This window comes from Brassica napus, chromosome C9, assembly GCF_020379485.1.
Source record: "Brassica napus cultivar Da-Ae chromosome C9, Da-Ae, whole genome shotgun sequence".
Lineage (NCBI taxonomy): Eukaryota > Viridiplantae > Streptophyta > Magnoliopsida > Brassicales > Brassicaceae > Brassica > Brassica napus.
The window spans coordinates 44,489,833-44,503,097 of NC_063452.1; the positions used below are offsets into that span (position 1 = coordinate 44,489,833).

Consider the following 13,265-nt stretch of genomic DNA (forward strand, 5'->3'; position numbering starts at 1 on the left):
TAAGTCGTCTGGTCAACGCAGAGGTTATTTTTGCAATTGACTTTGAAATCTGTTATCTGAGACGACTGAAAAATAAGTCGTCTACTTTTGTTTGGTTAAAAACAACTCTAAAAAGCTAGACGACTTACATTTCAGTCGTCATAGGTTAGTTTTGTATTTGACTGGATTATTTCAGAAGTTTGACTTTCCTGGACGACTTACATTTCAGTCGTCTGGTGAAAAATTGAAATATCAATATTTTATTAAAACTCGACGACTTACAATTAAGTCATCATAGGTTAGTTTTGCAATTGAAAAATAAAACTTCAATATTTAATTATATATAGACGACTTACAATTCAGTCGTCCATCCGACGACTTAATTGTAAGTTGTCTGGGTATAATTAAATATTGAAGTTTTTTTTTTCAATGGCAAAACTAACCTACAAAGACATGTAAGTCGTAGGATTTTAATAAAATATTGATATTTTAATTTTCCACCAGACGACTGAAAAATAAGTCGTCCAGGAAAGTCAAAATTCCGACAAAATCCAGTCAAATGCAAAACTAACCTATGACGACTTACATGTAAGTCGTCTAGGTTCTTTGGAGATTTTTTTGTAACCAAACAAAAGCAGGCGACATATATTTCAGTCGTCTCAGAAAATAGATTTCAAAGTCAATTGCAAAAATAACCTCTGCATTGACCAGACGACTTCCAGGTAAGTCGTCTACAGCTAGACGACTTACCTGGGAAGTCGTCTGGACGAACAGATCTGGAAAAAAACTCGATTTCATACCTTAAATTGGTGAGATAACTTCCTTAACACACATAAGAATTCTCCAAGCACACAGAATCTCAAACGAAAGTGACCCACCCAAACGAGATTATCTGACAATCAAACGAGTTTATTACTAAGGATATGCTTATATCAATTCTTAAAAGGAAGATATATATGATGAGAAAACATCTCTCTAAGATGATGCTTCCAGGGGGAGAAATATGATGATGTTCGTTGTTGTACTCTTTTTCCTTATCATGGTTTTTGTCCCATTGGGTTTTCCATGTCAAGGTTTTAACGAGGCAACAAAGAAGACGTAAATGATAGATACCTAAAGAGAAATGTTAACACTTAAGTGATGAAGATCTATCAATCTACATAATGATCAAAGATCAATCATACTTGAACAAGAATCAAGGTATGGACACATTTCATTCGCTAGACAAAAACGAAGGTCGAAATTTTTTGAATCAAAGAAGACCTTATAGATGGAATTAAAATATGAAATTGGTGTTTGGAGAAAGATCTTTGAATCTATTTTCATCTCCAATTTGAATCAAGTCATTCTCCATGATAGAACTCGAGATATGGCTGTTTTCGTGGGACATATACAAGCTGTCTCAGAATACCTAATATCATATGATATTCAAAATACCGCTCGATATTTCCATCTTAACAGAGCCAGATCGGTGCCTAAAGTTATACATGGATGTTAACTTCGATTTCCAAGTGGTTTGAAGTAATTTATCCTATGGTTACCAAGATATTCAAGTTTTAGTGAGGAGTGTCAAATCTGCCAAGAGAAGTAAACTGGTTCAACCCCAAGACGAAGAAGTTACTCCATCACATTGGATTGTGTTCTATCAGATATATCAAGTTATTTTCTCATCAGGGGGAGTAGATGCGCGATGCACTCTTTTTTTCTCCACCACGGTGTTTTCCATTAGATTTTCCTGGTAAGGTTTTTAATGAAGTATCATCTTATGCGCTTTAGGAAATATTTTTTAAAGTACATCCAATGAAGAGTGTTATGAACTATTATGTTGATGTCCATTAGACCCATAAACCCATGTTCTAGAGGATTCTGAATCCCTATATCCCTATATATTATATCGTGACCTTTGGAAGAATAAAATTAATTAATTTCTTCTTTCTCTTACTCACAACAATAATTGTTTTTTTCTATTTGGACACCAAAACAATGAACTGTCCAAGTCCATCTCTATAGGACAAAGATATTTCACTTTCTTGTGGTCGTGTCACCACACATTCACTGCAAATGGTTAGAGATACGTCCAGACAAAACCTTAGAGATATTTTTATTACCATATAAACTGAATTTGATTACAAAACCTCGACGACCCTTCATTCCTTATCTCTGACGTGGCCATCACTCTCCAGATATTTCTTCTTCTAATTTAAATAACCACCACAGTTTCACTTCACCATCATCATCATCATCTCTCAAAAACCTAATCGTTCTCTCTCTCTCAAATGGCGGCCATGACTTCTACTATCTCCATCTCTTCCACCAAGCCACAGAGGCTTTTCGACTCCTCTTTCCATGGCTCATCCATCTCCGCCGCTCCTGTCTCCGTTGGTCTGAAACCACGTTCGGTTTCTGCCGTCTCCGTTCGCGCCAGTACCGCCGGTTACGATCTTAATGCCTTCACGTTCGCTCCTATCAAGGAATCGATCGTGTCTCGCGAGATGACGAGGAGGTACATGACGGATATGATCACTTCCGCTGAGACAGATGTTGTCGTCGTTGGTGCTGGTTCCGCGGGATTATCATGCGCTTATGAGATCAGTAAGAACCCTAACGTTCAGGTTGCGATCATCGAACAATCTGTTAGTCCCGGTGGTGGCGCGTGGCTCGGTGGTCAGCTTTTCTCCGCCATGGTATAACACGTTTATATAATAACATCTCTCTCTGTCTCTCTCTATTAAGACCTAGTTATATTTTCCTTGAGTATTTAGATTAATTTGTATGTATGAACTAGCCCTAATACTGAATTACAGTGACTATTAATTCGCAGCTTGGAGGATGTTAATGTCAAATCAGGACTATGGTTAACCAACTTAGATAAAAAAAAAATTTGTTTTTTTTTCTGGATCTGAAACTTTGTAAAACCTGTTCATAGACATGTTAATTAGGGCCGAAGCCCGTAGCCCGAGCCCGCCCAGCCCTAAAATTTACCGGGCTTGGGCTTAGCTTTATAAGCCCAAAAAAAAATTGGGCCTTTCGGGCTAAGCCCATTTGGGCTTTGGGTATTTTGGGCTTAAGTCCGTTTGGGCTAGGGCCGGCCCGAAAACCCGAAATTTATATTTTAGCGTAAATATTATCCTTCTTTCTTGTAATCGAAACTATTATTAGTATTGATATATTATTTTAATATTTTTATCTAAACTCTAATAAAGCAAATATAAAAGTTTTTAATGCACTTTATTGTTTCATCATTACAAGTGTTACATTTTAAATTTTACAAAAGTACATTCTTCTTTCATGTACAACATGTTTTTATTTTCAAAATATAAAGTATAAAACGTTTGACCATGTTTATCATAAATTTTGTTCTCTTATATTTTTTGTTTTAATTGATATTTGATTATTTAAATCTTATAAAAATTTGGTTTGTGTATAAAATGTTTTTAAAACATACGAAAAAATAAAAAATTTGTGATAGACAAGAAAATTTTAAACTCACTTTATACTTTTTTATTTTTTAAAAATGAAACTCTTTTTTTAATAAAAATTCACATGTATTAAAACGATGGAAATGACAATGACAAATTATTTTTCGAAAAGCCCACAAAAGCCCGAAAAGCCCTGTAGCCCTATAAGGGCCGGGCCGGGCTTTGAATTCTAGGCCCAAATTATTTTCGGGCCGGGCCGGACTGGGCTCAAATATTTACGGGCTTAGCGGGTTTGGGCCGGACCGGGCCGGGCCAGCCCGAATTGACACCCCTGTTCTAGACACAGCAGGATGAAACATTTGTTTTGGCTCCTAAAAAAAAACTTATTACACATAAATCACATGCTTCCAAATTGTCAAAAAAAAAAAATCTCCAATATATTATTTGAGAAGCATTACAACTTCTTAGAATGATTTTTAGAATCATTAGATATTGGTTCATCTAATTATATAATAAGTTTTTTTATTAAACTAACCATAAATTCATTATTAATGTTCTTTATAATTTCCTTAAATAAAAATTACAGAATTGTCTAATCCGGCTAAAGTATATATATGACAATTAATGATTTTGAATAATAAAGATTTAATAAAAATAAGTGTATTTTCTATCATATTTGTTTAATTTTAAACTATTAAAATAAATTAAAAAACCACGATAACCATATAATAAAAATTTAGATTTTTTTTATATGTTATTTTTGAATTTTTAAAAATGACTATAAATGATTAAAACTGTTAAAAATCTCACATTCAAATTTTGTGATCCATGGTTTAATTATATATGTAATAGTTAATGACTTTTAATTATTCAATATATATTTATTATTTCAGAATATATAATGACATATAATATATAAAATTATTTTTATATATAATGTTCATCCCGCGCAAGGCGTGGATCTTAACCTAGTTTTAAGATAAATCTAAAAATATTTTTCTTTTTTGAGCAACAATTTTTCTTCTTTTTTGTAATATTTTTGAGCAACAATCTAAAAATATTTCTTACTTCATAAATCTAAGATGCAGCCATGAGTCTAGTCTGTCTGTGTTCATGGAAAAAATCATGAATGATCAGTATTAGTAGGCTGAGATTGTTGTATATTCGTGTTTGGCAGATTGTGCGCAAACCAGCTCACTTGTTCCTTGACGAGATTGGTGTACCCTACGATGAGCAAGACAACTACGTCGTGATCAAGCACGCTGCTCTCTTCACATCAACCATCATGAGCAAGCTCTTGGCTCGTCCCAACGTGAAGCTCTTCAACGCGGTCGCAGCCGAGGATCTGATTGTGAAAGGAAACAGAGTCGGTGGTGTGGTGACAAACTGGGCTCTTGTGTCGATGAACCACGACACACAGTCTTGCATGGACCCAAACGTCATGGAGGCCAAGATTGTCGTCAGCTCGTGTGGTCACGATGGTCCTTTTGGAGCCACCGGTGTGAAGAGGTTGAAGAGCATTGGGTTGATCGATCATGTTCCTGGAATGAAGGCTCTTGACATGAACACAGCTGAAGACGCGATTGTGAGATTGACTAGGGAGGTTGTTCCCGGTATGATCGTGACCGGTATGGAAGTCGCAGAGATCGATGGCGCACCAAGAATGGTGAGTTTTTTTGTATTTTTATTTTCCTTGATCAATATATGATGTAATATATCCACAGTTTTTTTTTTAAGATCATGTTCTGAGTGAATGAGTTGTGATGGCAGGGACCAACATTCGGAGCTATGATGATATCAGGACAGAAGGCGGCACATCTTGCTCTGAAAGCTTTGGGACAGCCTAATGTTTTGGATGGATCCTATGTTGGAAACCTAAGCCCTGAGCTGGTCTTAGCTGCTGCTGATTCAGCTGAAACCGTAGATGCTTAAGGACAAATGTTTTTTTTTTTTAATGGAAGAAAAATTTCACTTGATCCTTTCTGATGTGGAAGGAGTTGCAATAAAGGAGGAGTTTAGGTGTTATGTAATGAACTTTCTCTGTCTTTTGTTTCTTCTGAATGAAAACGTTTCTTCAGTGTAAAATTGCGTTAGTTATCTTCTTCATTCGTGTAATGTGTGTTCTTCTCTGATCTGGCTTTATTAGTTTCGATCTCGTTCACCTTTATTTTATCTGACTATTTGTTGCTCAAGACTAGTATATCCCAAAGAAAGACTACGTGTCAGACGAGCCTCTGACCAATCTACATAACCAATCTAAAAAACCAAGCGGTGCGTTGCTGCCTCTCTGTTTGGTTATCATGAAAACGTTTTTGAGCTGGGGGAAATAAGATAACGTGGTTAAAGATTGGTTGTGGGCTGGATATTTATTTATAGGCAAAGCAGTTTGAAGGAACGAAAATGTTTACTCGTTAACCTGAACTTTTGTTCCTCCTCCTAAGAACCAGACCATATTCTTTCAGTGACTTCCAAGGATGTAAGATTGGCTTAGTACAAAAAAAAACAGTTGAGGAAGATAAAAAAAAATATTTCAGCTTTATTTTTTTTTTGCTAAAAGGTAAATATCGTATAAATGAAAAAAGATTTACGAGAAATGTAGATCTAGGTTTTGTTACACCTTGGCAAAAAAGTAGAAAAAAACAAAGATGTAACAAAGTTGAATATGAGATAAAACGTAGTTCATCGCATTCATTTGACCATAAGGTTGAGGAAGTGCTTCCTCTCCCTCCTTGCTGTAATTGTGTTGTGCATCTCCTTATCAACGGTCCTGAATATGGTGGTAGGTGGTAGAACAATGTGATTGTGTAGCACATTGTTTTGTTGCTTCCAGAGGTGATAAATGATACATTGGGCAGCTAGCTTCTGCAGGAGAGAAGGCGCTGCGACTGAGGTAGCTCTAATCCAAGATAGGATCTCAGCCCAAGTTCTGAACAGAGAGTTCGGTGGGTTTAACCTGCCAATAGAGAGTCGCCACACCTCCATGCTATAAGCGCAAGAGAGAAAGAGGTGATCCCTGGTTTCTGTAAAGGCAGAACAGAGATATCAAGCTGTATTTATTTGAAGGCCCCACCCTGCTAGTCTTGCTCTGGTTAGAAATCTGCTCAAGCTTGCTATCCACATATTAAAGCTGTTCCTTGGTATTGCTCCTTTAAACCAGATAGTCTCCGCCACTGGTTGGACAGGAGCTGGGAGGTGCATATCTTGCCAATTATTTAAGGCACTGAATTTTGCATCTAGCTTAGTAGAGGTTGTCCACTCATAAGTGTCTGCAACTGTTGAGTAAGCCGGACATTGGATGGAGGTTAAGAAGATATGGAGCTCAACCGTCTTGTCGGATCTAGGAGGAGGCAGCGACCAAGCCGTAAGGGAGCACGCATCTGCCACCAGACCATTTATTGGGACCCGAAGCTGGTAGGGTCCACACTGTCCTTGGAAATGAATGAGCTGCCCAAATGGGGTCCAAACATCGTACCAGAAGCTGATTCTGCGTCCACTAGCGAGAATCGGCTTGATAAATTTTATACCTTCTTGTCGCAGCTTGAGAAGTTGTTTCCAGACCCATGAGTCCATAGATGCTTCTTCGACAGCCCAAAAGCTTCTCACGTTGGATTGGTGATGTCTGTGCCATTGCGCCCAAAGCGATTCACTTTCTGAGAACAGGAGCCAAATGGAATGTAAACACAGCACCCTGTTCCAGTGGACATGTTTCTCAGTCCAAGCCCTCCTTCTTTTTTCGGTAGACAGACCGTGATCCATGCAACTTTAGCTTTCCCTGTTATATCTGTAGTTCCAGACCACAATAATCTCGAACATAAAGCCTCAATCCTCTTGATACATCCCTTTGGGAGAATAAAAGTGGACATCCAAAATTTTAAAGTCCCATATATGATTGTTGCAATTAGTTGTAGCCTACCATCAAAAAATAATGCCTTTACTCCCCAGAAACTAAAACGAGACTGGATCTTTATCATGAGGGGCTCTTATTCTGATACACGAAGCTTCCTGCTCATCAGAGGCAGGCCTAGATATCTGACAGGAAGAGTACCTGTAGGGAAGCCGTACGCTGCAACTGCAGTGGTCTCACTAAGTTTCAAATCCGAGGTGAATATCTCCGTTTTGGTGCGGTTCATTCTGAGGCCAGACCACGAAGCGAAGTCGTAGGCATTCAGTGATGCCATGAAGAGTCACTGGTACCATAAAAATATATCATTACATCAGGTGAGAGATTTTAAGATCAGATGTTCCAGGATGATAGCCGATGGAACCCAAGTCGTAACGTGATCTGAGAAGCCGAAACAGACCTTCCATCACAAGAACAAATAGGTACGGTGACATCGGATCGCCTTGTCTTATGCCCTTTGTGCTGTTAAAGAAAGCACCACTCGCACCATTTACAGAAACTGATAAGGAAGCTGTTGAGATGCATTGTGAAATCCAAGTGATAACAGCCTCAGGTATCGAAATAGCTCTGAGAATACCCAAGATAAAGTCTCATCTAATAGAGTCAAAGGCCTTACTAAGATCGACTTTTAGCATACCTCGAGCATCCAAGCTGTTGGTGTTGTACCCTTTTACTAAATCAGTGGCTAAGAGAACGTTTTTAGCCAAAAGTCTCCCCGGCATGAAAGCTGATTGAGCTTGAGATATCACATGGGGAAGAACTTCTTTAAGTCTGTTCGCAATCAGCTTTGAGATCACCTTGTAGGCTGTGTTCAAGCAAGATATTGGGCAGAAATCAGTAGCGGATGAGGCATTAAAGAATGCTTGTCTCCCAAGGAATGTAAATCACTGACGAGTAGCTTTTTTGCCACCAGATTTTGCTAGCTATCAAATATGTAAAAAATAACAAAACAAAAACACTACTCATGAATCTTCTCCAATCCTATTTCTTCGCCTGCAATAACAAAACGCTGGACTATTAAAACACAAACCCAAAAGAGTTTCCCAGTAGAAACTTGTGTTAAAGAAACAAAAACACTATTGAGATATCTGGTCATTACCTTAACAACATCATCTAGTCCTCAAGCTTCGGTCATAAGCTTAGAACACTCGTCTTTCGAAAAAACACTAGCCACTAAGAAAACCTATATAGGCAAAGTAGGACCTTGTGCACTGCTTTTCCCACCGTTCTTCATGTTATCGACTTAGGTTTACCCTTGGATGAGCCTTCCATTTTCTTCCCTTCGAAATGAGGCTCCTCGTACAGAGAATACATATCAGGCTCATACTCTAATAATGCCCACGTCATCTGCTCAGAAAACCCAATCTTAGCGTGCGGTCCAAGATACGACGTTTCTGAGTTTATGGAACAAAACTGTTAGCTCCCATAGGTACAGAAGGAGAAGTCTCTTCGGAATTGAACCATTATCATCCGAATAGCAAAGAGATAGAAGTTCTTATGCATTTCAAGATCTCTCTATAAGCTCAACGTATTAGGGTGTGAGTCAATGATGCTAAATAGATTTACCTAAGAGATAGTGAACTTTGGGGTCAATGATTTGAGTGATTGTAGCCAAATGAGTAAGCTGTGCTTCAACTCCAACTGACCTTCCCGTGCTCCTCAAGTTACCTCGAGAGAGTCAATACATACATATAAGAAGACAACAAATTCCAATCGGCCCATCAACCGTTCAAAACACCAAAAAGCATAATCATAGGTGAACGAAGATCACTCATTCCTGCTCAGAAGCAAACCACACAGATCAAAAACCCTAAGAATCAACCTGCTTGAGAAAAGGATTTATATCTGAAAATCTAATAAAGCTTTACCTTGGCAATACCCAACCAACATCGTTGTCTATCCAATCGTAAAAGACTTACCCCTCGTTGGATTCATTCGACTTGGACTCTTGCCAATACCGAGGAAACCTTTCTGCGCGTAAAAGGCAGCCTGCCATTTTCTGACACTCACCAGGCTGCAATGCAACAAAACATAATCATGAGAAAGATAGGTAGATACTCGTCAGCAACATAGACTCTCTGCCTAGAGCTGTCAAATGGTCCGTCCATGGCCCAATTGGGCATGACCAGTTGGACCATTTCAGTTTTGGGCAGTAATGGATGGTCCATATTGGACAATGGTCCAAACAAATGTCCAAAACCAATAGAGACCATGTCCAAATGGGCAGGACACCCAATAATATTTATAATTATTTTTTAATTATTAATTTAGATTTTATTTCTAAAATTTTGAAATTATGTTTACTTTCCAAAATTATAAAAGTATTTTTTTTCTTGTCAAAACTGCAAAACTATGTTTTCCTCTCAAAATCGAGAAATTTCATTTTTCCGCCAAAACCGAAAAATTATGTTTTTCCGCCAAAACCGAAAATTGCGTTTTCCCGATAAAACCGAGAAATTGCGTTTTCCCACCAAAACCGAGAAATTGAACCGAGAAATTGTGTTTTCCTGCCAAATCCGAGAAATTACGTTTTCCCGCCAAAACCGAAAAATTGCGTTTTTCCGCCAAAACCGAGAAATTGTGTTTTCCGCCAAAACCGAGAAATTGCGTTTCCCACCAAAATCCGAGAAATTGCGTTTTTCCGCCAAAACCGAGAAATTGTGTTTTTCCGCCAAAACCGAGAAATTGTGTTTTCTCGCCAAAACCGAAAAATTTCGTTTTCCCGCTAAAACCGAGAAATTGTGTTTTCCCGCTAAAATCCGAAAAACTGTGTTTTCCCACCAAAACCGAGAAATTATGTTTTCCCGCTAAAACCGAGAAATTATGTTTCTCGCCAAAACCGAGAAATTGCATTTTCCTGCCAAATTTATGAAATACATTTTTTCCGTCAAAATAGTGAAATTACGTTTTCCATCAAAATCGTTAATTTTTTATTTTAACGATAAAACTGTTTTTTCGGGTTAAATTGTAAAGCTATGTTTTTTTTTTTGTTAAACTCATGAAATTGTGTTTTAGGAAGTCCATGGACACCCATTGTCTATTTGGTCTTCGCCCAATTGGACCATGTACCAATTGGTCTTTTGTCTAGTTGAACCATTTATTAATTGGACACGTCCTTAGTCCGTCCAAAATGAATTGGATTGGGCTAGCCCATGGTCAGCCCGCCCAGTTGACACCTCTATCTCTGCCATTCTATTAACAGAATCCATGTGATGGGATGATACTAAGCAAAGATCACTACTAAAACAACATTGCTGTTTTACCAAACAAAAAAAACGAGTAATGCTTATCTTATCTTGCTTGATCAGATCAAAACAGTTAACACATAATCCATCTCCCACATATATAAACCGGACCGTCATAGTGGCAAACAAAATCTACAAATAAATCTGCTTTTTCTCTAAACACCAACCATGAGAATATCAACTTTAATTAAAAAGAGAGCAGCAAGATCAATAATCATTATCGTTTTAATCACCCATCAGAAGAAGAAAGACATAAACATGGCATCATTTGCATTCATAACTAATGATGTTCTCTTCTTCATGATAAAGAAGAATCAAAACAATCTGATATTGAAACTGATTTTTGGACAAAACAGAGAAATGATTCCAAGTATTAAGGGAAAGGAGGAGAGCATACTTTGATCTTGAATCTGGCGGTATTGGGGACATCGGTGCACTCAGGACGAGTCTGCTGGTAATAAGAATCTGCTGGTTATGCGGCAGCTCCCCACATTTATAAAAGTTTTTCAATCCAACCCCCAAACTAATAAAAATGAAAACTTTCCCCTGGAATAACAGAGAAACAAACAATTGCAAACACAGGGTTTCTCTCTACACCGAACCAACAAGGAAACAAGATTGGAGAAGAAAGAAAACTGCCTCTCAAAAGATTGATTCTTTTCTTTTACATTTTTCTTTTGGTTGGATGGTCTTTGGAGAAGCAGTGTTTTGTTTTGACGGTGGATATGAGCTGGGATCGTTTGGTCAAACGAGTTCCACAGAGACTACTACTACTACTGTACTACACAAAAGAGTTTGCGTTTGTTAGTATCTAAGAAACAGTTTCTTATATTCCTCTAAGAACTCCGCCATAAAGAACCATAGATAATGATGCTCTTAGACGTACCCATTGAATGCTTTTTCTGTTTGAATCGGTTTGGTTTGTAAAACTGATTTTAGATTTTTTTTTTCTTTTGTATCTAAGTCGGTTTGGTTTGGTTTACACCTAAATTAATTTTGATTTTCTTCTTTTTGAAGATTCATATTACGAGTTAAGATCATCTCCAACTCCACTGTATAACAAAAAAATGATTACTTCATTTATGGAATAATGAATTTTTTGTTTGTTCATCAAATCATTTTTCACTCTATTTTGCAGTAAATTATAGAGTGTGGTTGGAGATGCTCTAAAGTGTCGTATTTCGACGTATTCAAAAGATGATGACGACTTTAAAACAAAGATCACTCGTCGTTTAAGAAAAAAAAAACTAAGGGCAACACTTTAATGGTTTTCTATTGTTCTTCCCAAGAGATATTTTTCTTCTTTTCGTTGTGAACAAATCAATTATATAGTAGTAACTATTGACGAGAAAAATTGATATAAACTACCATACATATAATAAGCCAACAACACTAAACTGCTTAAGAGAAATATTATTATATTAAACATCTTTGAATAACTTACAATCACGATTATGAATCATCGGCTATCGGCTATATCCTTATAGTTTATATAACATACATAACTTGCGAAACAAATCATGATTAGTACACAGACCAAGGCGCCTATAACCGCTACTAACCACAAGCTCACCATCCTCCCTTTTGAAGTCTATGAACTAGTCTTCTTGTATCTTATGAAAATCTGTATTATGAAAAGTAGATTCAACCGAGAGACGCAGATGTTTTTATATTACTAATTAACTTCGAATTATGGAAAGCCTAGATATATACTATAGAATATGGAAAATATATTTATTTTTTTGAACAAAATATATGGAAAATCTCCTTCCTATTTTTTCCTGCCAAAGAAGGGTAATTTATAGAGAAACTAATTAAGGAGATTTTCCCTTTCAAAGAAATAAAAACTATTTAATAGTTCTTAAACATGTATATCCAATGGATCGTAATAAATCACACTAATAAAAGTCATGTTTTCGTCGTCTGCTGCGGAGAGAGAGCTTCTCTATTAAAAAATGTACATGCATAAATGTCCATCAATCCAAATGTTTCGGAGAGAGTTATCGTTAAATCATTATTCGTGAAGTTGTTCATCAATATCATATATGTTACAAGTCATTGATAATTATATGTAATAGAGTTAAAAATTATACGATGATGTAATGTTTGCTACACTGTAAAAAATAAATCAATTTCCCTAGAGTCCTAGACATAGCCTCACATAGGTGATGATTGTTTCAATAGTTTTTAGTTTTAGTTTTTGGTTTTTAGATTTTAGCTTTTGGTTTTTAGATTTTGGTTTTTGGTTTTCAGCTTTTGGTTTTTGGTTTTTAGATTTAGATTTTGGTTTTTGGATTTGCTGTATTTTTTAAAAAATTTCAAAAATTAACTAATACATTACTTTAAAATAATATAATAAAATAGAAATAAATATTTAGATTTTACAATTGAAATTTATCAAAATGCTGTGATTATTATTTTAAAATAAAATACAATAACATATTTTAATTATTATATTTTTATAAAAAATATATTATAGTAAAATATAAATCATAATATATATATAAAATTACACAAAAATAAAAATATTAAATTTTGAAACTACTTAGAAATTTTTCTTATATAAATTATTTTTAATTTTTAAAACTTGAATAGAAATAGTTTTTCTTATATAAATATTATAAATGATACAAAAATAAAAAATACATAAAATTTTGAAACTAATTATAAATTTTCTTATATAAATTATTTATATTTTCTTAAAGTTGAATGGCAATTTTT

General features: G+C 36.0%; 1 protein-coding gene and 1 long non-coding RNA gene across 3 annotated transcripts; one reads left to right on the forward strand and one right to left on the reverse strand.

Annotated features, from left to right (window-relative positions):
• The first annotated feature begins 2,122 nt into the window (after positions 1–2,122).
• On the forward strand, positions 2,123–5,513 carry LOC106402237 (thiamine thiazole synthase, chloroplastic-like). Its single transcript, XM_048768623.1, has 3 exons — positions 2,123–2,663; positions 4,576–5,064; positions 5,169–5,513. The coding sequence occupies exons 1-3, from the start codon at positions 2,256–2,258 to the stop codon at positions 5,328–5,330; spliced, it is 1,059 nt and encodes a 352-aa protein (XP_048624580.1). The 5' UTR covers positions 2,123–2,255; the 3' UTR covers positions 5,331–5,513.
• A 63-nt stretch (positions 5,514–5,576) lies between these two features.
• Positions 5,577–11,600, reverse strand: LOC111210780. Of its 2 annotated transcripts, XR_007328698.1 has the most exons (5): positions 10,942–11,596; positions 9,168–9,313; positions 8,866–9,076; positions 8,399–8,693; positions 5,580–8,292 (listed from the first exon to the last, which is right to left on the reverse strand). It is a non-coding gene; the product is annotated as an uncharacterized LOC111210780 (long non-coding RNA). The 2 variants fall into 2 exon arrangements; XR_007328697.1 differs by having other exon boundaries at positions 5,577–8,292; positions 8,866–9,313; positions 10,942–11,600.
• Between the last annotated feature and the right edge of the window lie 1,665 nt (positions 11,601–13,265).

Bases quoted from the DNA above. Each gene is read 5' to 3' on its own strand.
- LOC106402237 (XM_048768623.1), top strand. From the start codon at position 2,256: ATGGCGGCCATGACTTCTACTATCTCCATCTCTTCCACCAAGCCACAG. The intron at 2,664-4,575 runs GTATAACACGTT...CGTGTTTGGCAG, and splicing joins GTCAGCTTTTCTCCGCCATG to ATTGTGCGCAAACCAGCTCA. The intron at 5,065-5,168 runs GTGAGTTTTTTT...TTGTGATGGCAG, and splicing joins TCGATGGCGCACCAAGAATG to GGACCAACATTCGGAGCTAT.